This window comes from Capra hircus, chromosome 24 (genome assembly GCF_001704415.2).
Source record: "Capra hircus breed San Clemente chromosome 24, ASM170441v1, whole genome shotgun sequence".
Taxonomy (NCBI): domain Eukaryota; kingdom Metazoa; phylum Chordata; class Mammalia; order Artiodactyla; family Bovidae; genus Capra; species Capra hircus.
The window spans coordinates 61,370,129-61,394,771 of record NC_030831.1 but is presented as its reverse complement, the minus strand read 5'-3'; the positions used below and the strand labels follow the sequence as shown (position 1 = coordinate 61,394,771).

Below are 24,643 nucleotides of genomic sequence, written 5' to 3'. Positions count from 1 at the left end.
TAACCGCCGGGCGCAGCTGGGAACCGCCGGGCGCAGCTGGGAACAGCTGGGTGCAGCTAGTAACCGCCGGGCGCAGCTGGGAACCGCCGGGCGCAGCTGGGAGACTGCTGTGCGCAGCTAGTAACCGCCGGGCGCAGCTAGTAACCGCCGGGCGCAGCTGGGAACCGCTGGGCGCAGCCGGGAGCCGCCGGGCGCAGCCGGGAGCCGCCGGGCGCAGCTGGGAGACTGCTTCGCGCAGCTAGTAACCGCCGGGCGCAGCTGGGAACCGCCGTGCGCAGCTGGGAGACTGCTGTGCACAGCTGGGAGACTGCTGATAGCCCAGGGAGCTCAGCGCAGTGCTCTGTGACAGCCTGAGGGTGGGGTGGGGCGGGGGCAGGGGGACAGAGACTGAAAAGGGAGGGAACACACGTATACATACAGCTGATTCGCAGCAGAAACGAACACATCACAAAGCAATTATACTCCAATTTAAAAATACATGAAAAAACATTAAACTGTTTCACATGTAATTTGGTTGAGTGTGTCAAAAGACGAAAGCAAGGTGAAATATCCTGTTGGCAGCTGAAGTGGAATTGATCCTAAGACGAGAAAGAAGGGTTGGAGCAAGATGAATTTTTACCACAGAGACGGGAGGTAACAATGGGGTCCCGAGAGCACAGGCAACCAACCCTCAAGGCAGAGAAGAGAGAGAGGAGTGATCAAGGAGAGAAATGTAACATCCAGAGTTTGGAGAAAAGGCTAGAATATTCCCTACACCATAGAAAAGACAGTATCAGTCTTAAATATGTCAATGTGAGAAAGAGTAAGATTAAAAGAAAAATGATTACTTTTAATTTGACGTACTGGTTCCATCTGAAGGATCAGAAATGCAATCACTAGAATCAGCCCTCGGCTCACAGAGACTAAGTGAGACTCCTCTTAAATCACCCCACTAGCTTCAACATGAAATATTAAGGCAGAATCACAAGCAAATCTGACCAGATTCCCATCTTCTCAGCTCAGCAGTCTGGAGGGAAGCAGTTACTCACAATCATTCAACATTTCCAGTGTATAAAAGTTTATTCTGGTTTCTAAATATCCTGTAACTTATCTTTTTAAAAAGACCCAATTTGAACTAAAAATTTGAAGAATTTACAAAACTCTTAATAAGAACAGCTGCTTCCAAACATATTAGATTGATCTCGTCTGGAAGCTGATTCACATCAAGGAAAATGATGTCTTCCTCCCTAACAGGAGGTAACTTACAAATCCTCTCTCATGCTTGTTACCAGTGAGCAATGTGACCATTGTTAAATCTCTGGGTGGCTTTTTATTTAAAAGAGCTCAAATCCTTGAACACGGAGGTTTTCTAAACCCCGTTGTGTGTGTGCTGTGGGTGCTCCAGTCACTGCAGGCGTGTGACTCTGTGACCCCATGGACCGCAGCCCGCCAGGATCCCCTGTCCATGGAGTTTCCCAGGGAAGGATGCTGGAGGGGGTTGCCATTTCTTCCTCCAGGGGATCTTTTCAACCCGGGGATCGAACCCACATCTCCTGCCTCTCCTGCACTGAAGGCAGATTCTTTTGCCACTGAGCCACCACTCAGAGGCAAGTAAGGGTAACAAATTCAGAAAGAAAGTTAAGAAGACAACGTGTTCAGCTCCCTATCCTGTCACCCTTTAAAAAGCTCTCAAAGTTAGAGAAACCGTTACCATTTGGTCTCCCTGAACTAAGAACTGTATGTCTGCAAATTGCTAGCCTATCCCCAGGCCTGAGGAAAGATGAAGCTAACCACTTCCCTGCGGGACTGGAACGAATGGGTCCCCGGGCCAAGCCGGAAGAAGGGAGATGAACGGGAAGCAAAAAGGCAATGCTGCTGCTTGGTGCTGATGGGCTCGGACAGGCCCAAGGGAAGGCCTGGCGCCATCGCCCGGGAGGCAAGCAGGCAGAGAAACGGGAAAATCCAAAGAGGGGAGAAGGCGCCAAGAATCACAGCAGAGAGGGTCACGAGCAGGAGTTCTCACCAGGTGATGAGAGCAGCACGGAGCATCTGCTGAGGGAGAGGGGCATTTACTCTCTTCCTTCCCAAACTCTAGGAGTCATGCTGTTATTGACCGTGATCTAGAGATGAGAATACAGCTGCACAGAAACATTAAACATCTCACCTGAGATTTAATGTGCTCGCCGCTCCCTGGCTAATGGGGATTACTGTTCAGTCACTAAGTTGTGTCCAACTCTCTGTGACCCCATGGACCCGCAGCGCACCAGGCCTCCTTGTCCATCACCATCTCCCGGAGTTTGCTCAAATTCCTGACCATTGAGCCAGTGAGGCCATCTGACCATCTCATTCTCTGTCAGCCCTTTCTCCTCCTACCCTCAATCTTTCCCAGCATCAGGGTCTTTTCCAATGAATCAGCTCTTCACACCAGGTGGCCAAAGTTACTGGAGCTTTAGCTCCAATGGGGAAGTTACTTTCATTGAAAAATATCAAATTGGGCAAGTTAATATTAAGCCCTAAACCCAATATGCTGTTTTGCAGGAACTCAAAGCCCATCCATATGTAAAGTATATACAAAAATACATCTATGATGTAAGCAAGGACATGTGGGTGTTTTCAGTTGGAGTTTAGTGTGATCAGAATTCAAAATGCACGTTCCCTGCTCTTGCAAAGGGATGAGAGGGGAGGCTCTAGCCAAACTCAGGCCTAACAAAAGATGACGAGGGTTACATTTTTATAAAGAACAGTAAACTAAGGGAAGAGCCATCCGGATGGAGAGAGAGGAAATTAAACAAATCAAATAAATAACTAATCTAATGAATATATTATATTAAGGAAGCCAAGGAAGGGAAAAAAAGAAAGGAGAGGAGCTCGATGATGCCAAGGCCTCGGGCCACAGAAAGGGAGGGTGACGGGGAGCAAAATCGACCTGGCTCTCAGGAACACGGTTTTCATTCACCATAGACAGCCTTCTCTGACTTGATGGTGCTACTAATTAAAGCTGGACTCAAACCTGCAAAATCAACTAAGACCTTTGAGATAGACGGTCACTCATTGATGAGGGGAAAAAAAAAATTTAAGAAGTTTCAGGGTTCCCTCTGAGGGAAAACAGAAAAGCGGGTCCTAACTGCAACTAACCAGCTTGCTTGTCTAGACAGAAGAAAGCCAAAAGAGGGGCCACAACCAACGTCGCAGACAGAAGCCAACCGCTCAAACGGGACAGATTTCTTTAAGGTGGTTACCTCAGATCCACATGCTTAATGTGAGGCATTTTTCTTAAAGCCTGTAGCCGAAGCGTCTCCATGCAGTTTCCAGACATACAAAGCTTATCCACAGCTGTCAGCTTCTCCAGCACCTCTGGAAAGTCAGTGAATTCATTGAAAGAAAGACCAAGATAACTAAGCTGATGCATGTTCTCCAACTCAGCAGGAAGGGTCTGGAGAAAGTTTCCATCCAACAAAAATGTCTGTAAGCTAGCAAAGAAAACGTAAGAGTTACAAAGAGAACGTATACACTTTACATCTTTATTATTAACATTCAAGTTGCGTAAGTATAGATCCTCTTACCAGAAAAAGGAACTATATTGCACTCTCCTTTGCAAAATGCTAAGGGCAGGGCCTGAGGTGATAATACACCAGAGAGAAAAGATCAGAGACAAGCATCTTAATCTTTTATTGAAAATGAAAATTAGGACCAATTCCCTGAACCTGGACAGGCGTAAATGGGAACACAGCAAGCTGACTGCAGTGTCAATCAGCCGAGATACTCATCTTTCGTTGTTATTTTAAAAATTAACTTCTGACTTTTAAACATAAGAGAAGATTCTGTACTTTTCTCCTAAAAGAAGTACAAATACTGAGATATCACTTTTCATCTGTACATCCATCCTTCTTTCTGTATAAATGAAAAGAAAAATGTATCCCATAATATTTTCCTAATATTGGTAATAAAGATTTTTTAGATAATAGGATTTAGGGAGCTTCTAAAATATTTACTGTTTTATTTGCTATAGTATTTCATAGTATTTATATCCCTGGTAAAGAACCTGCCTGCAATGCAGGAAACCCAAGTTTGATCCCTGGGTTGGGAAGGTCCCCTGGAGGAGGAAATGGCAACCCACTGCAGTATTCTTGTCTGGAGAATTCCATGGACAGAGGAGCCTGGTGGGCTACAGTCCATGGGGTTGCAAAGAGTCGGACACGACTGAGCGACTTCACTTTCACTTTCATAATGAGCATGTGTAAGATTTTAAGTAGTTTCACTTAATAAAACTGGAAGCATATATTAAAAAAAAAAAACTAATTTCTAAGCCTTAGAATTCAACATAACTCAGGAAATGAGAAAGTAACCCCTCCGCCTATATTTAGACACATTCATCTGTAGGGATCACTGATTCTAAATGAGGATATTTTAATTTTTTTACTAGATTCTCAAAGAAGCTACAAAATGAACTCTACGCAAAAGCGTGATCTCTTGATTTGGGGCAGAGGCACCTACGACCAGCACAGCACGCCAGCCTCCTGTGCGATGGCCCCAGCGAGGTGTCCTGGGCGGGGCCTCGGGGGCCCTGCAGGGAGGCTGGTGGACCTACTTGCACATCGCTCCCACGGCGGCCGGGACAGCTCGGAGGGCATTGCACGACACGTTGAGCTCAGCCAGGGTCGGAATATTGCAGACTGCTAGCGGGAAATCCCCTAAATGGTTATTGGAAAGGTTGAGACTCTTCAACTTGGTGAACCTATCACAAAAACAAAACAGAAAGGAAAGACCGATGTCACAGACGCGCAACAGCACATGGCTTCAGCACTGCCTTAGAGACCCTCTAGGCTGACTCTGACTCAGCGGAGCAGAGCCCACACAGGGCAAGCTGGCACAGAGCTGGTGGCGCATCTGCAGACTCTGAGGCTGGTGCGCCACCTGAGAGAACAGCTCTGTTTAAAGCAGGCGCCACTCTAAAGCAAGGCTGAGCATCTGAGGAGGTGGGCTTGCTGGAGTGAGGCTTTCAGCTTCCCCTTGGCTGGCTTCATTAGCACCTGTGTGAGTAACAGAGAGGAAGGAAAAGTTCTTTAGGATTTCCCAGACACGTCGAAAACCCAAACCTGAAATAATGAAAAACTTCCCAGTCTATCAAAACCACACTCGCTCTGCGGTGCCCAGCTCTGCAGTTCGAAGCTGAAGAACCAGCCGCCACTCCTCATCTCAGTCCCACACTCAATCCTGCAGGCCACACAGCCTTCCTGGAGGACCTCTGCTCACCCCACTCTAACCACACTTTCCTCACTGCCTCTTCCTGCTGTTACTGTTGAGTCGCTCAGCCATGTCTGACTCTTTGGGACCCCGTGGACTATAGCCCACCAGGCTCCACTGTCCATGGGATTCCCTGGGCAAGAACACTGGGATGGGCTGTCATTACCCTCTCCAGGGGATCTTCCCCGTCCAAGGATCAAAACCATGTCTCCTGCGTTGCAGGCAGGTTCTTCACCATGGAGCCACCTGGCAAGGCCACAGCTCTCTCCAGACCTTCTCTCCTTTCCTCCTGCCTACCGCACAGTCAGGCATCACAGATCTGGTCCTCGTCAGTCTCTTCTCTCTCTTTACCCTGCCTTCCTTGGCGCTGTTTCCCTGCTCCGTGGACAATGCTCTCTAACCCGTCACAGCCCCTCTCCTCTCCCCTGACCTGCCAACAGCACCTCCGGCCCAAAACTGAACTTACCATCTTTATCCCAGACCAGCACTTCCTCCTGTTCTATTTTTGTTAATGGCTCTTTCATTTTCTCAGTCGTCCAAGCAATTAAAGCAATTCAAGAAGTCATCTCTAAATTCTCACGTTTGGCTCTTTGCCAGCCTCTACCCATTTTCTCAGTTCAGTTCAGTCCCTCAGTCCTGTCCGACTCTTTGCGACCCCATGAATCGCAGCACGCCAGGCCTCTCTGTCCATCACCAGCTCCTGGAGTTCACCCAGACTCACGTCCATCGAGTCACTGATGCCATCCAGCCATCTCACCCTCGGTCGTCCCCTTCTCCTCCTGCCCCCAATCCCTCCCAGCATCAGAGTCTTTTCCAATGAGTTAACTCTTCACATGAGGTGGCCAAAGTACTGGAGTTTCAGCTTCAGCATCATTCCTTCCAAAGAAATCCCAGGGCTGATCTTCAGAATGGACTGGTTGGATCTCCTTGCAGTTCAAGGGACTGTCAAGAGTCTTCTCCAACACCACAGTTCAAAAGCATCAATTCTTCGGCACTCAGCTTTCTTCACAGTCCAACTCTCACATCCATACATGACCACAGAAAAAACCATAGCCTTGACTAGACGGACCTTAGTCGGCAAAGTAATGTCTCTGCTTTTGAATATGCTATCTAGGTTGGTCATAACTTTTCTTCCAAGGAGTAAGCATCTTTTAATTTCATGACCACCTGCCGTGATTTTGGAGCCCCTCAAAATAAAGTCTGACACTGTTTCTACTGTTTCCCCATCTATTTCCCATGAAGTGATGGGACCAGATGCCATGATCCACATTTTCTATTGAGAAGCAAATCTGATTAGCTATTGCATTATGTCAGTTATTTTAAAAACTGGCCATGCCTAAAGTCTAAGCAAGGTATACAATGCCTAAAACAGACACAGTATCTTAAAAATAAACTCAATTCAATCCAGGCAACATTTTAAAGAAACTGTCATGTGACTTCTTTACTAAATTCTAAATAAAAAATGTCAAGCTTTGCTCTAAATAACTATATCCATTTTATTCTAGACAGAAATCTGACAATGCACACATCTGACAGATTGATAGTGGCTTTCTTGGATGACAGAGTAAGTTTAAAGTAAAAAAGAAAGCTTAAAAATTACTGCTAAACTTGAATAATAACTAAAACATTTTCGTATTTTACCATTTGACTCCTTAGTCCTTCTTGAAAGAGAATGTCGTCCTCTATTCTGACTACCCATGACCTACGTGACACAAGCTGGAATTACAGGGTCTATTATTTCCAGCCCAGGAGCTCTCAAAGCAAAGTTGGGGGCAATGGAAGACGTCCTTAAAACCCTTTCAGGAGGTTCTCAAGCTTAAATTTATGTTCAAAACAACACTAAGGTGTCATTTGCCTCTTGTCACTCTCCCTTCCTCCCAAATGTCCAGGGGAGGTTTCCAGACAGCACACATCTCTATGAGAGCACACCTGTTTAGAAGCAGAAACAGACTCAAGAATCCAACTGTCTTCAACTAAGCCAGGATTTAAAAGATTTGCAACAACATAAAACAATGATATTCTTCTATTTTTTTTGTTTTAGAAGGTAGTTATTTTTCATAAAAAATACATATGTTAACAAGAATGGCATCTATTTGTTTTCTAAATTAATTACTATATATTAAAATATTTTTCAGCTTAAATTTCTAATATAGTAAATATCAACAGCTTAATCCACAGAAATAAAAGCTGCTTAGGGTCCTCAATTTTTGAGACAGTAGAAGAATTCTGAGATAAAGTTGCCACATAAAACACAGGGCTCCAGTTAAATTTCTATTTCAGACAAACTGCAAATATTTTTTAGTATGTCTCAAATGTTGCATGAGACTTACTTATGCTAAAAACATATATATTCTTTGTTTTTCTGAAATTCAAATTTAACTAGATTTTTTTTTTCCCTTCTAATTCTGGTAACTTTGTCCTGAAATAGATAAAACTGCTGCTCCAGCCCAAACAAAGACAGTACCCTGCCGTCTAGATGTGTTACCTCCTTTGGCAGAACTGGCCATAGTTTCAAAACATGCATGAAATTAAACTAAACTGTGTTTGAAGAAGTTCTTCTATGAAGGAAAAAAATCCTGAACATTATCCAACACAATATAGCACAAAGACTTTAGAAAGTGGAGAATGGGAGGGTTACAATTCCAGTAATTACTCAGGATGGAAAACGGAATCACTGGCTTTTGGGAAAGTATTTGTCAGTAATGGGGGAAAAGGTATATTCATGTATATAAACAAGTTTACTAGGACCACACCATTGCTGAGAGGAAAGGAAGTCATTAGTGAGCTGAATGAGTAAAAGGCAGCTGACAAACTTAAGTGGAAGAGAAAAGGTCAATAATAATAATAATTACAGGCCAAGAGTCCCTACATAACAAGGAGTGCAGGCTCCCTCCATGTAGAGCTGTGCTGTCTGGCACAATACCGGTAGATTGAGGCGGTTCCTGGGCACCTGCAACGGGACCAGTCAAAACTGACGTGTTTCTCTAATCATAACACACACACTGGATTTCAAAGACTTAGTACATGTAAGTTCTATCAATTTTTCAGAACTGATCATTTTGATTTTGTGGTTTTTCATTTACTAAGTTGTGTCTGACTCTCTGCGACCCCATGAACTGCAGCATGCCAGGCTTCCCTGTCCTTCACTAGCTTCCAGAGTGGGCTCAAACTCACGTCCACTGAATCAGTGATGCCATCCAACCACCTCATCCTCTGTTGCCCCGTTCACCTCCCATCCTAAGTCTTTCCCAGCATCAGGGTCTTTTCCAACAAGTCAGCTCTTTGCATCAGGTGGTCAAAGTACTGGAGCTTCAGTATCAGCATCAGTCCTTTCAATGAATATTCAGGGTTGACTGGTTTGATACCCTTGCTGTCCAAGGGACTCTCAAGAGTCTTCTCCAACACCACAGTTTGAAAGCATTAACTCTTTGGGCTCAGCCTTCTTTATGGCCCAACTCTCATATCTGTACATGACTACTGGAAAAACCACAGCTTTGACTGCACAGACTTCTGTCAGTAAAGTGATGTCTCTGTGTTTTAATAAGCTTGTCTAGGTTTGTCGTCGCTTTCTTCCAAGGAGCAAACTTTGTTCAGTGCTCATGTGGGCCTCTCCCATAGGCCCACCCGCCCAGGACACTGTGTCCACAGCCCAAGGAGCGGACGGAGCCTGGGCCCACGGGCTGTGGGGTCCTGGTCCCTGCAGGATGCGGGACGGAGCTGGAGGCGGGAGAGGAGGAGGCTCGGGCCACTGAGCCGGGCTCCCCGGGCGGCCACAGCCAACGCAGAGCCGCTGGGAGGGCGCACGGACGAGACTGGCCCCGGTCCAGCACAGAACCGCTAGGGGAACATACCGGCTAGACTGTCGAGACTGCCCCCCATCCAGCACAGAACCGTTAGGCGGGCACGGACTAGACTGCCCCCCGGCTGGCACCACAGGCACCAGCTGCCTGAGTTCTTTTATGTCAAGAGGTCCTGGTAATGAACACGGAACTCATGAGCCTCCGCCAACAGGAAGAGCTCGGGGAAGGTCAAAGGAGACGCCGCGTCCTCCCACCTCCCAGAGCCCGCCTCCGGCATCCACCTTGGCCAAGGTCTGTGCGACCCAGGGTGGACTGGATCAGAATGACTGGTCAAGGACAACCTGGAAGCTAATCCCATCAGGAGGAAACCCGAGGCCACGAGCCACATGACAGAGCAGCTCTCCGGGGCTCCCTGGCCCCTCTGCTCTCCAATAAAGCCTCGCTTTGTCAGCCCGTGTGTCTCCTCGGACAACCCGGCTCCAAGTGTTGGACAAGAGCCCACAGTCAGGCCCTGGAAGGGGTCCCCCAAGGGGTCTGGGGATTCTAAACTTGAATCCAAATGTGGTCTTAAAAGTGTGTGTGTGAAGGCAGGAGGACAGAATCTGTTTCAGTGGCAGGTTTTAGGTTATCAGAATCCACACACTTAGCTATGTGGTCTAAGGCCTCCATCTGCACGCCTGCCCTGGAACCTGCACCCTCCAGGGCTGAACCCAGTCCAAGCATCTGAAACCTCTGTCACTCCAGCGCCACCTCGCCAAGGTGGCCCTGCACAGCCTACCCCCATCTGCTTCCGGAAACGAACACAGCATGCAGCAGGCTTGTTCAGCCAACAAAGCATGATTGTTTCTGAGAACTCAAGTTCTTGATCAAAATACAGTAAAACTCAACTGTTTTGGAAACTCTAACCCTTAGTCTTCTTAGAGGTCCACGTTTTCTTTATGTCTGTGGAAAGCTGCCAGGTTATACGCATCTGCTAATTCAAAAACCCCTCCCCAGGAAAATAAGAAGGAAGGCCACCTAGAACCACCTCCCTCTGGTCTTCAAATGAGCGACAGAGATGCCTCAGGGTGACGATTCAGTAAGAGGGAGATGGGAGATCAGGAGAGAACCATGACCTTTCCTCCCTTTGAAAAAGAATGCAGAGGAGGGAGCAAGGTGACCCCACACTGTTACGGAAGAAAAAACTAGAAATCTCTGTCTCCAACAAGATAAAAGATTTTTAGTTCTGTCATGCTAACAGGTGAGACAGATAAGCAATCAAATGTGCACAGATCCAGATTCTAAAATAAAATTTGGCTGACTTTGGAAAAACACATATCTGGTGAAACAGCTTAAATAATTTTATTTTAAAAACTAACATTAACAGTTCTCAAACCATAAGATTAAATCCTTGAAAAGAAGTTACAGGAATTCATTCACGTTCAATATAGGAAAGCAGAGGCAAATCCATGCATCCGACGACGGAAGATTCATAAAATTATTTTAAAGATGATTGTGATAATTACAGCTATCAGTTGATCAATAAAAAAATTCTTTTTGATACGTTACAAATTAAAAGGAAAAGAAGCTGTGTGTGTGTGTGTGTGTGTGTTTAATCTGTTATATGTATGGGATTCCCTGGTGGCTCAGTAAAGAATCTGTCTGCAATGTGGGAGACCAGGGTTTGACCCTGGGTTGGAAAGATCCCTTGGAGACGGGAATGGCAACCCACTCCGGTATTCTTGCCTGGGTATACACACACACAGGCACACACACAGTGCCAAGGTTAAAGAAAGCTGCTCACAGTAGGTACATCAGGACTTCTCCTCTCTCCTGCTTTCTCATTACACTTTATTAAAGACTTAGATGTAAACAGACATCAATTACTAATCATTCTAAGTCATAGGCTGAAGAATGGTCTCAAGTAGTGAGTGGAAAGCACTCTTTCCACCCTCGCTTCTGCCACAGAGGGCGTCACTGTCGGCCCTGGAGGACAATGAACACCGTGAACATTATGCACACTCACCTGCACACACACTCAGGCACAGCCCACACCCCCAGTCCCCCAACAGCCTGAGGAGACCGACTGTACTCCTCTCACACAGGCTCAGGCACAGCCCACACCCCCAGTCCCCCCAACAGCCTGAGGAGACCGACTGTACTCCTCTCACACAGGCTCAGGCACAGCCCACACCCCCAGTCCCCCCAACAGCCTGAGGAGACCGACTGTACTCCTCTCACACAGGCTCAGGCACAGCCCACACCCCCAGTCCCCCAACAGCCTGAGGAGACCGACTGTACTCCTCTCACACAGACTCAGGCACAGCCCACACCCCCAGTCCCCCAACAGCCTGAGGAGACCGACTGTACTCCTCTCACACAGGCTCAGGCACAGCCCACACCCCCAGTCGCCCAACAGCCTGAGGAGAGTGACTGTACTCCTCTCACACAGGCTCAGGCACAGCCCACACCCCCAGTCGCCCAACAGCCTGAGGAGACCGACTGTACTCCTCTCACACAGGCTCAGGCACAGCCCACACCCCCAGTCGCCCAACAGCCTGAGGAGATGAACTGTACTCCTCTCACACAGGCTCAGGCACAGCCCACACCCCCAGTCCCCCAACAGCCTGAGGAGACCGACTGTACTCCTCTCACACAGGCTCAGGCACGGCCCACACCCCCAGTCCCCCAACAGCCTGAGGAGAGTGACTGTACTCCTCTCACACAGGCTCAGGCACAGCCCACACCCCCAGTCCCCCAACAGCCTGAGGAGACCGACTGTACTCCTCTCACACAGGCTCAGGCACAGCCCACACCCCCAGTCGCCCAACAGCCTGAGGAGACCGACTGTACTCCTCTCACACAGGCTCAGGCACAGCCCACACCCCCAGTCGCCCAACAGCCTGAGGAGATGAACTGTACTCCTCTCACACAGGCTCAGGCACAGCCCACACCCCCAGTCGCCCAACAGCCTGAGGAGATGAACTGTACTCCTCTCACACAGGCTCAGGCACAGCCCACACCCCCAGTCCCCCAACAGCCTGAGGAGACCGACTGTACTCCTCTCACACAGGCTCAGGCATGGCCCACACCCCCAGTCCCCCAACAGCCTGAGGAGAGTGACTGTACTCCTCTCACACAGGCTCAGGCACAGCCCACATCCCCAGTCCCCCAACAGCCTGAGGAGATGAACTGTACTCCTCTCACACAGGCTCAGGCACAGCCCACACCCCCAGTCCCCCAACAGCCTGAGGAGACCGACTGTACTCCTCTCACACAGGCTCAGGCACAGCCCACACCCCCAGTCGCCCAACAGCCTGAGGAGATGAACTGTACTCCTCTCACACAGGCTCAGGCACAGCCCACACCCCCAGTCGCCCAAGCCTGAAGAGACCGACTGTACTCTCACACAGACTCAGGCACAGCCGACACTCGCAGTCCCCCAACAGCCTGAGGAGCCCAACTTTACTTTTACAGAGCAAACAAGACATCGTGAGAAAAGGGATATAACTGACGTTCATCTGTCCTGTGACAGAGCTCAGAATAGGGAGGAGAAATGCAGTCAATATTCATCCACTCTAAGAAACAGCGATCTTAGCTCTCCAAATGAATTCCATGGCACGGTGGGCAGTGTGCGTGTTAGCTCCGGTCTGACTTAGTCTGAAGTTCCCAGGCATACTTCTGTGTCCATCTCAGGTGTCACACAAGAGCACAATCAACTAAACACACTTGGTCATCTACAGAGACAAAAGCCTCTGAGTGTGTTTCGTGAGAGAAAAATCATCAAGGTCCCTTGCAAACTAGGAATCCTAAAGCAAAACGCATGACGATCTGTAAGGGTGGGGGCCGAGAGGCGAGAGGGGGTCAAAGGCGGGGACAGCAAACGCCGAGCAGACACGTCACTGCAGCCAAGGCAAGTGGTATTTCTTCCATCTGCGCTCTTGTGCTCACAGGAGTGTGAGACGGAAGGACAGGAAGCAGGATGCTGCCCATAGACACGAGACGCGCTCCGCTCTCCAGGGGCTCAACCTACTTCCCTTCCCTCTCTCTCCAGCTTCTCAGCCCTAACTCAGCCACAGCAGGGCCAGAAGGGCACACAGCTTAATGCTGCTGTTGGAATGGCAGCCATTCGTTCTGTCCCCGCACGGGCCTCGTCTCCTGGTCCACCTAGGCAGCACCACAGCACGCCACGGCGTTGCAGTCTTCACTTAGCGTTGAGTGGATCTTGTTCCTCAGTCACTGAATTCCCGGCTAACATCTTCCAAGCTACTCTCTCCAACAAGTCATTCAACTCGACAAAATCAAAGGGTGTTTAGTTTCTTACATTAAACCCAAAGGCTAACATCATCATACTCATGCATCCAGCTCCTTATGTCTCTATTATGTATATTCACTGGGTCACAGAGAAAGCAAGGCAATTCCAGAAAAACCCCTGCTTCACTGACTACACTAAAGCTGTCAACTATGTGGATCACAACAAACTGGAAAATCCACAGAGATCACCTTACCTGTCTCCTGAGAAACCTACATGTGGGTCAAGAATGGGACATGAACAATGGACCGGCTCTAAATTGGGAAGGGAGTATGTCAAGGCTGTATATTGTCACCCTGCTTATTTAACTTATATGCCGAGTACATCATGGAAAGTGCCGGGCTGGATGAATCACAAGCTGGAATCAAGATTGCCAGGAGAAATATCAACAACCTCAGATATGCAGATGACACAGCTGTAACGGCAGAAAGTGAAGAGGAACTAAAGAGCATCTCGATGAGGGTCAGAGAAGAAAGTGAAAAACTTGCCTTAAAACTCAACGTTCAAAAAACTAAAATTATGGCATCTGGTCCCATCACTTCATGGCAAGTATTAACAGAAAGGGAAAAAGCAAAGACAGTGACAGATTTTATTTTCTTGGGCTCCAAAAATCACTGCAGATGGTGACTGCAGCCATGAAATTAAAAGGTGCTTGTTCCTTGGAAGAAAAGCTATGACAAACCGAGACAGTATATTCAAAAGCAGAGACATCACTTTGCCAACAAAGGTCCTTATAGTCAAAGCTATTGTTTTTCCAGTAGTTGTGTATGGATGTGAGAGTTGGACTATAAAGAAGGCTGAGGCAAAGAACTGATGCTTTCGAATTGTGTTATTAGAGAACTAAGAGTCTCTTCGACTGCAAAATCAGACCAGTCCATCCTAAAGGAAATCAACCCTGAATATGCATTGCAAGGAGTGATGTTGAAGCTGAAACTCCAATATTTTGGCCACCTGACGCGTAAAACTGACTCACTGGAAAATACCCTTAATGCTGGGAAAGACTGAGGGCAGGAGAAGGGGACGACAGAGGATGAGATGATTGAATGGCATCACTGACTCAATGGACATGAGTCTGGGCAAACTCTGGGAGATAGTGAAGGACAGGGAAACCTGGTGCGCTGCAGTCCATGGGGTCACAGAGAGTTGGACACGACTGAGTGACTGAATAACAACCGCAGATTTTAAAAACAGATCTACCAGCTGATTTCATTTTGGCCTCTAGAAAAACTGCCTGAGAGCAAGTACTCCTTAGAAAATAAAGAGAAGTCATGTTTTCCAAGGGTAGGAAAGAAAAGGCAAATAAATGTTATAAGACATCACAGATGAGAAAAACAAATACACAAATGCTATCAATTCTCATATACCTACCTGGCCTAGGTTTGCTTTATTACTATCACAGGCTTGCTTAATCTTTTCTCCTTTCTCAGCCTCTATCCACTCAGTCTACCCACACTCAAAGATTTATATACAAGGTTCTGTGTCTGAGTTAAAGTAAGGGGTATATACAGCCCATATTAATTTAGGAAATAAAACCAGATAAATAGCATGATAACTATCTGAGCTTTAGATCCATCTAAATCTTTAGTAAATTTCCTTCCAGGAACTAAGGGTACTAAGAAAGGAAAAACTAAGGCACTAGGAAAACTTGACTTAAAATAAAATGACAGTATGGTGGAAACAGTTCTATTTTTAAACACATTCTAAATGTGTTTAAAGTGAGTGTCACACACTGCACTCATGAAGAGGAAACTGCATTTGTCTTACTCAACGAGTTAAAGAAAAATCAATATTACTTTCTGGAGTTATTATTCCCCACAAGTGGGTCAATTATAAAAAGGTTCCCCGGGAGACTAGATTTCCGTTTCATAGTAACAGTTCGAGTTTAACTTGTTTTTTTCCTTGTAGGGGGACAGGCTAATACAGGTTGGAAATTATTAGGCTTTAGTACTGAGTAATGAAGGCACTGCTTGAGGGCTAGAGCCGTAAGCGCAACTCCAGGCTTAGCCCCCTGCTTTCCATTAATTGTTAATTATGAAAAGCAGGCTCCCCTGTGGTCTGCAGAGGCTGCATCTTAATGGAGAGTGCCGGCTCCCAGTGCTCTATAATACAAGCTAGATTCACTTCTAAGAGAAAAAGTGCTTTTATCTGGTCACCAAAATGACAGGTGCCCATTTTCACAAACTTGAGAAACAGGTAAACAAAACGTTAACAGCCTCCCGTGGGCGCTCAGTTGCTCTGTAACCCTGTGACCCTGCAACCCCATGACCCTGAGACCCCACAGACTGTGGCCCGCCAGGCTCCTCTCGCCATGGGATTCCCCAGACAAGAGCAGTGGTACAGTCGCTCAGTCGTGTGTGATCCTGCAAGCCCATGGGCTGTGGCCCACCAGGCTCCTCTGTCCATGGCATTCCCCAGGCAAGAATACTATAGTGGACTGCCATGCCCTCCTCCAGGGGATCTTCCCAACCCAGGGACTGAACCTGGGTCTCCTGAACTGCAGGTGGATTCTTTACCATCTGAGCCACCAGGGAAGCCCAAATCTCATCCTCCTGGATAACCGGTGTGCAGAGCTGGTATACATCCCTCCAAAGCTTTCTTCCTTCTAAAACACACATATGAATACACCAGAGATAACCTCCCTCCCTACTTGTTGAGTGGGACTGTACCACACACTTTTCCAACTTGCTTTCTCACCTGATACAAACAAGTCGTCTTTCTGCGTCAACACCTTGAGTCTGACTCACTCTTCTGACAGCTGCATAACACGGGGCACAAACGCGCCACCTCTCACCCCATCCCTCCGCCGGCCAACGCCGGCTACTCCATTGTTCGCTGGCAGAAATAATTCAGCCTATTTGTTTGTGCATCAGTGATTTTTATTTTGCAGTGTTTATGGTTGCCCAATGCCATGGATATTTCTGAAACCCAACAAGCTCTAAAAATTGAGAGATTTTTCTTTGATTCATGTGGTGGCAAAAATGATCTAAACTGATGTGAATATCCATCTGTTGTTCCCTTAGAAATACAAAGGTGTTTGCTTATGGAGTGTTTTCCCAAACCTTGAGCTAGGTGTTATATTATACAGTATATTATATTATATAGTATATGTATTATCTTTGAAAATCTCTGAAATCTGAGCCACAAATAGCCTCAAGAGTTTTGGATTAGAGATTGTGAACCTGTATTTCTAAATATATAACTGATGGGTCTATGAGTATGTACAATTAAACATTTTTAAACTTTCTCATTTTTATATAACTTTTAAAGGTTACTTTCCATTTACAGTTTTTACAAAGTACTGGCTGCATTCCCTGTGTTGTGCAACACATCTTTGAGCCTATCTCACACCTAAGAGTTTGTATCTCCTACTACATACTTATTTTTACCAACGCGTACAGGAAAAAATGGCAAAAGTTGTAGAAACTTACACTCCCAGTCAGAGAGTGTTTCTTTCTGCACTGTCTCCGCTCCCTTTAATGTTAGCTGCCGTTGCTAATGTTACGTCAGTCAGTCGCCAGTTGTGTCCAACCCTGTGCGACCGCATGGACTGTAGCCCAACAGGCTCCCCCGTCCCTGGGATTCTCCAGGCAAGAACACTGGAGTGGGTTGCCATTTCCTTCTCCAATGCGTGAAAGTGAAAAGTGAAAGTGAAGTCGCTCAGTCATGCCCGACTCCTAGCAACCCCATGGACTGCAGCCCACCAGGCTCCTCTGTCCATGGGAATTTCCAGGCAAGAGTACTGGAGTGGGGTGCCACTGCCTTCTCCTTTGCTAATGTTAGCTTTGTCGCTAATCTGATGGGCAAAAAGCTGTACCAGCTCATTTCAACTACTCTTTCTCAATGAAGTTCATCTTTTTGTGAAGTTCACCTTCCTTGAAATACAGTCATATTCGACTGTTTTTCTCCTGGATTGTTCTTCCTCTGCATATTAATTTGTAGGAGCTCCCTGAACACTACGTGCCGTTTGGCGCTGCGTGCTCCACCTGAGTCACATGACACTCCAGCCTATGGCTTCGTTTTTCCCTCTGCTAATGCTGACTTTAGCCACACAGTAATTTTATTTGTTCAAATTTGGCGGCTTTTTCCTTTATGGAATCTGTTTTTCACCTTTTGCTTGAGAAGGTCCCTCACCCCAAAGCAGCACAGATATTCTCCTGTATTCTCTTCTAATATCTATATTTTTTAAATTTAATTTTTATTTCACCTAATATTTATGTTTGATGGAGGTCCAAGTTGCTTTCTTTTGTTTTTCTGGTAACTAAATATGCCAATGCCATTTATCAAATAAACCATCCACTTGGATTTCTATTCAATTTAAATAAATTTCATGCACTAGGGGAAGAAAATAAAAAGAGAAAAGTGTGGTGCTGTTCCAGTAAAATAGATGAAGAAAAAGGCCTGGGTAAAAACAAGTTGCATTTATTGTTTCTCTTTTCTTTTTTTCCCCAAGAGAATTTAAAAAATCAAATGCCTGTATTTTTTGTTCTTCCTAACAGCCCTCCTTGTGGCCTTGTGTCAGCAAAATGTTTTAATAAAATTATTAGTCTGACAGAGCAACTCTCCTCTTTTAGCTTTAGAAGAACAAATCTCGGGAAGGGTGCAAAGCAAGCACTGAAGGCCTCTCTTCGAGAGAAATGTTAGTTACGTCAGTGAGTGAAAGAGACGTCACTCAGCGGCTGCCTGCTCGCCCTCCAGACTCCTCAAACTCCTTCCGTGTGAAACGCTGCTGGCTTGTGGACTTACTCCCACACCCTGTTTTAATAAAATTTTTTGCCCCAGTCCAGGAATGATATAGGGCAACCTGGACACGCTATAATTATTTTATAAGAAAGAAAAATTATTTGACAGACACTTAAGAGTTTCTCTTCTGGATGATGAAGAAAAGAGAGAATGCCTTTTGCCCCATGTTCTTCTCGGACTCACCTGCAGTTGTGCGGCCTGAGAAACATTTGAGTCTTTGGGCAGCTGCAGAACTGCTGGGAACTTCCACTTCAGAAGGCACGACTCGGCTCCTCAGAGTCCACACTCCTCTCCACGCCCCTGAATCGTGCTGCCCTGGCACCGAACTCTCACCGGTGACTTTTCCATCCATTTCTTAGGGCGGCACTTTTCCCTGCTGTCCCTTTACAGCTTCGGAAACGAAGCCGCATGAACTTACACACAATACTCTGTTCCGAGGCCTGAGTAGCCCGCTGGCTTTGTCCATGGTCAGCACCCACTAGGGTCCTCCTGGGAAGTCCAGCACGACTAACGCTAAGGGAGCCACTACCAGCTTCTCAACAAACAGATGGGGAAACAGCGAGAGACCTTATTTTCTTGGGCTCCAAAAATCACTGCAGATGGTGACTGCAGCCATGAAATTAAAAGATGCTTGCTCCTTGGAAGGAAAGTTATGAGCAACCTAGACACCATATTAAAAAGCAGAGACATTATTTTGCCAACAAAGGTCCATCCAGTCAAAGCTATGGTTTTTCCAGTAGTCATGTACAGAGAGTTGGACTATAAACAAAGCTGAGCGCCAAAGACTTGATGCTTTTGAACTGTGGTGTTGGAGATGACTCTTGAGAGTCCCTTGGGCTGCAAGGAGATCCAACCAGTTCATCCTAAAGGAGATTAGTCCTGAGTGTTCATTGGAAGGGCTGATGTTGAAGCTGAAACTCCAATCCTCTGGCCACCTGATGCGAGGGGCTGACTCATTTGAAAAGACCCTGATGCTGGCAAAGATTGAAGGTGGGAGGAGAAGGGGATGACAAAGGATGAGATGGTTGGATGGCATCACTGACTCGATGGATATGAGTTTGGGTAAACTCCGGGAGTTGGTGATGGACAGAGAGGCCTAGTGTGCTGCAGTCCATGGGGTTGCAAGGAGTCAGACACAACTGAGCAACTGAACTGAACTGAACCAGCTTCTCAACATTTGAGCAAAATAAATGGAAACCACCCACCTTAGTCCTCATCACTGTAAATGACTGTCAGTATACGCAAAACAAGCACGATACCTTCTCATAGGGCTAGAAAACAAAAATAAACACACACATAGTGTTACCTGGATAAAGTTTACCATTTATGGCCAAGAAGGATCAGAGCAACATTTTCTCAAGAACTGCTACAGATGTTAAAAATGCCAAATAATTAAACCAAAGCTACAACACACAGACATAATTTTTCCAAAATAACCATCAAGGAAATAAGGAACACTCAAGTGTGGGCAATAATTACAATGGACATGTTACTGCAAGGGTAAATTAGAGCATTCCCTAAAGAGAGAAATTTTTACTTTAATCCTCCCTTTTAAAATAATTCAAACAAGAGGCATTTATTGGTTACTTCCTCTGTGCCAAATCCTAGACTCAGTTAACCCTATGGATACAACAGCCGACAAGACAGAGTTCCTGTCCATAGCAAGGGAGGGGGCAGCATGCCGCAGCAGGGTGCTGCAAATCCAGGAATCATATTACACAGAGGACCACCCCAAACCACAAGACGGTAACCACATGGAAATAGCAGTCACTAGATTACAGGAGCTCTGCACCATCTAAACTGGTGAAAACACTAAGTTGTAAGTGGCATAAAGCTGTCACTTTCTGATTCTTTCATAAACTGGCAAGACAATAAAAAAAAAAAGTATGTTAAGTTACAGTTAAACATCTCTTATCAAACAGTTTCTCACTTTATCCATGACTACATTTTGTCATTTTCTCACCAACAGATCTGCCCATAGTTAGCCAGTTTCATCACGATACTATTCGAAGCATGTTTAACACTAACCACCACACTATCCTGGAGAAGGGAATGCCTACCCACTCCAGTGTTCTGGTCTGGAGAATCCCACGGACCGAGGAGCTTGGTGGTCCATGGGGTTGCAAAGAGTCGGACACGACTAAGCAACTAAGCACAAAAGCACCAGACTAGTAGGACAAGTAGGAAAATGTAAAAACATTTCTGTAACAGGCAGAAGACAGACAGCTATTTCTACTTCTCAAAGCAGAGAAGACCCACACAGTTTACTTGGATAAAATCCCAGGTGAGTCCTACAAGGATATGTAAAAATGAAAACCACGTAATGTCTCTTTCAAGGATATTAGATTACCAAAGGAGATGGTGAACACAAGCTAAGGCTGGAGAGAATACTTATGTCATGAAAACATGCTTAGACGTGAAAAGCTTAAAAGCTCGTATCACAAACAGAGCAGGCATATCTGGTATTTAAATAGAAAAAAAATCCAATACCCAAAGTTTAATAGGTATAATAAAAATCTGATCCTAGGACTAAACCATTCACTCACTGGACACTTTCAGAATTCTCACTGGGCACGGAGGTGTGTGAGGCACGCACATGTGTGAACGAGGCATGGCTTTCCCCTGCAGGAACTGGACACAGCTTGGGAGCGAAGCTGCTATAACGGAAGGCAGAAGATGAAAACACACTGAAAGAAAACACCGTGAGTGCTCACAGAAAAGTCACTTGTCTCAAAGGGACATGAATAGGCAGATGAGGACTCGAAGAGAGACACTCAGAAAAAGCCGTCCGGTGTGACCATGCCTCAGACGTCAGGAAGCACTGCTGGAGGGCAGCGGTCTGTGCCCCGTCACTAGAGGCTCTGGTTCAGCAGGCCTGGGGTGAAACCCAGGAATCTCTGTTTCTAGTAAATATCCCAGGTGATTCTGATGCAGGCATTGCACAAATCACATTTTGAGAAACACTAATTTGGAGGGCAAAAGCTCTATTTCTGGAAAACAGTACGCAAATACACTCTTAAGCAGAAAGAAAGCAAGCTTGTGATTGTAAAGGATGCTTAAAGACTTTTCAGAGTGCCTCAAATTCCAGGTGAAGACACTGCGATGTACCTATGGAAATTACCGGACAGGGAAATAGCCTGTTAGAATGCACAGGTTTGTGTACCCCATGAATGAATGAACCCCACTCTCTCCCTTCTTGTGCTCCTTCTACACACACACACACCATCTCAACTGGGGTGAAAGTGAGCCTTCTAGCAGAAATTTTTAAACTGGAGGAAAGAACAACTGTTTGGAAAGTCAGACTTTCCCTTAGGTTTCTTGTTAATTCCGAGTCCCAAAGACAGCACCAGGGCGGGATGGGTGCGCGGGCATCAGGAGGCCTCCCCGTCAAGTGCCCTGCCAGCTCCAGCACCGTCCTAACTCGCCATGGAAACGACAGCGGGAACCCGACGGCTCCAGGGGACAGCAAACCACAAAACTACACTCGGGACCAACAGGAACCCTTGCAGGCCTCTGGTTTCCCAGTTCCCCGTGTGCTGTCAGAGGCACTCCAGTCAGCCATGTGCGTCTGACGTGAGGCAGGGAAGAGAGGGAGAAAGGGGGACAACACTGACTTCCATCAGCAGCCTCAGGCTAGCAACAGAAACACTGTTTCAGAGTCACCAGTAACGATATTAAACCATCAACAACCACAAAACTGGCCCGCTTGCTGCATGCTTAACCTGTCCCCTAAGAGCCAGGCAGGGGGGAAAGTTGGTTTCCACACAGAATAGCAAATTTCTGCAAATACTATGTTTAACATTAAACTCTAACAGTTGAAACTTGAGAGTCCAGCAAAGAACTTCACGAATATAAGCAGAAGAACAGAACCCGCCAGAGTGCAGTCCAGCCTCGCTGGACTCAAGCCAAGGGCTCTGAAGACTCCTGCCCACTTTTCATTTCAGTGGGAAAAAAAAAGTTTAAGAACATCTTAAAGGATCCCAAGAAGTCAACAGAGAAAACTGAATTTAATGCAGTCTGGTTGATGAATAAATCTTTTGTTTCTCTCTGAGCTCTCTTCTAAACACACTGTACGAGGGAAGAAGAAAATAGGCTGTCACGGCCAGAAATGAGGCTGGGAGCCGTAGCCAAGGAGGGCAGCGTAGGCTACACAATCTCAGTGCCCCGAGCTTTAAGCAAAGGCTTTCCTTTGATCAGACGCTCAGGAAAAGAAAAGGTGAACTGTGTGAGCTGGAAAACTTCCCAAGAGGATCAGAATTCCATCTGAAAAGCAAAGCTGTGCGAGAAAGGGACGTCTAGTGCTGGGAAGGGTTAAGTGGAGGAAAGGCATTCCACGCAGTCTCTGAGCTTCCGTAGACTCTTGGCAAGCCTCCCACCAAGCCCAGCAGTGGAAATTCCTTCCCGAGGTTTTCTCTCCTTGAGCAGCAACTGTGCTGTGTTTTGTCTCTAAAGCATCGGCTGCGCCCTTTCTTCAGCAATCAACTGCTCCTGTTTGCCTGTAATATTCTTTATCTGACAGAACATCTTCGCAGAAGCGGGAGCTGTTCGGAGCTGCAGTCCACGTCCGGCAAATAAGCCGAAAAAGCATTTTGGCATGCCACTCCCGATCTCACTCTGTTAAGGAATCATCACTGTTTCCATTAAAAGTGAGTTTTCAGGAATCACTGACAGAAACAAAAATTAAAATCTCTGTTTCTGTAAACACCTGGAGATTTCGGCAGGGATGGGCAATTAAGATGACTCACTAGCTCTACAATGCCAAGGTCCCCGAAAGAGCAGAGCAGGAGATAAGGTCACTTATTTTTCATTTCATGAAGACTCAAAATGTAGCAAATTGAGCTTTCTAAGAAGAAAGGTACTTGATAAATGCCAGGCATAATCATGAGTTTCTAAGTGGTCATTTCTTTACAGCTTCCATTCTTTTACACCCACATACTTGCACACCGAACCCAACTCCATTCCTTCACTCCCATCTGAAAAATTCTCACCCCTCCTATCTCTCTTCTCTTTTCAGCTAAAGGAATTTCACGTCTAATCGGACAACCTTGGAAGTACCATGGAAAAGCGACCAGAAACATACACATACAAACTATTAGCATCAAACTTTGCTTCTGAGTTTCCTCTGACCCTGCTCTCTGTAAGCACTGCACTGGACTATCACCGCCGAGGAGCTCTCTGACAGATCCCCCCGCAAACTTCAGACTTGTCGGCGTAATACGACTACTCGTGAAACTTTAACAAGGGACAGATTCAGCTCTTTTAATGTAAAAGTACATTTCAAATGTTTGAACACCAAACTCATTTAGTATAAATAAGTTCACACTGCTTTGATACCGTGTTCAAAACAATCAAACTAAGACATGAGAAGCAAAATTATATTCCTTGAATTCAAGCCAGCAAAAACTTGTCCTCTTCATTGACTTTACAAAGAAACAATATATTTTTATTAACAATCTTAGGACTAATACCACCTGCAACATCTAAGTGGAATACAATTAATATAAGTGAAATAGTATCTACTAATAAATAAAGGTAAATAATGCACCTTAATTATTAGTAACATACGGAATCTAGAAGGAAACCACAGAAACTACCAAAAATTACTCTGATTTTGCCTCTCCTCTATCTCTGAAAACTAACTGAAGAGCTCCAATGCCAATAAAGGAAACACAAACCCTGGGAGTTCCAAGAACAACGTTTTCTCTGAGACTGCTGGCCTGGGCGCGGACATCTGCACGCCGCCTTTCCAGAATTAGAATGCCGCTGCAAACGCCACTTAGGATGCTCTGCGAACACTGCTCATTTGGTTACGTGAGAATTTCCAATAGAAAGGATAATTAGGGGGACGTGGTTAAAAGAAGAAATCTCACAATGCCTGTGATAAATGCATTATATGTAAAGTTTTTTTTCTGGATATCTGCCCTAACACTGTAACCTAGAAATTCATCCCTTGAGATGTGGTAAAAACTTAAAAATAAATTATCCTTTGGTTCTTCTCTAACATATTCCCTGTGAAAGGCAGACTTGAGATGAACAAAAATTCCTTCAACATAAACTGAAAATAAGAAATTAAATATATGGCATATCTCAAAAATACCATACTACCTGTACAACACTAAATAAGTCACTCTAGTGCTTTCTGAAGTATAACTGAGTTGTAAATATATATAATTTCAACTCCTAGTATTGAACACCCGTGTGCATGTACACATATAAACTTACTACTTTGAAAACTTAGCAATAAAATCCTTCACGGATAATGGGGATGGGAGACAAAAATCTCAGATTAGTACGTGGTGGTAAATAAATTGGTTTAAAGCCTAAGGTTTTTTTTTTTGTTGTTGTTGCTTGGTTTTTAACAAAGGGCAACACAACATCCTCATAAAATGCTCAGACCCCACAGACCAAGCCCCCTCAGCCCGCCTCCCTCACACGCGGCGCCGCAGACACTCAACAAACCTTGGCTGGCAGCAAAAACCTCGAAAGTCTTCCACCTTAAATCAAAGTCACGGCTTTACAGTGAAACTACATACTACGCAGAGCAAGCTGATAGTATATAACTGGATATGTTTTGTTCTGCTTTTAAAAA

At 45.8% G+C, this 24,643-nt stretch overlaps 1 protein-coding gene across 1 annotated transcript in view; it reads right to left on the bottom strand.

Moving 5' to 3' along the window:
• Positions 1-24,643, bottom strand: part of PHLPP1 (PH domain and leucine rich repeat protein phosphatase 1) — a 232,987-nt gene that overhangs the window by 62,669 nt on the left and 145,675 nt on the right. Inside the window, exons 5-6 of the mRNA XM_018039368.1 lie at positions 4,568-4,714; positions 3,219-3,449 (exon numbers count right to left, since the gene is read on the bottom strand). Of these exons, the coding sequence (XP_017894857.1) occupies positions 3,219-3,449; positions 4,568-4,714 (378 nt within the window). The remainder of the gene's footprint in view (positions 1-3,218; positions 3,450-4,567; positions 4,715-24,643) is intronic.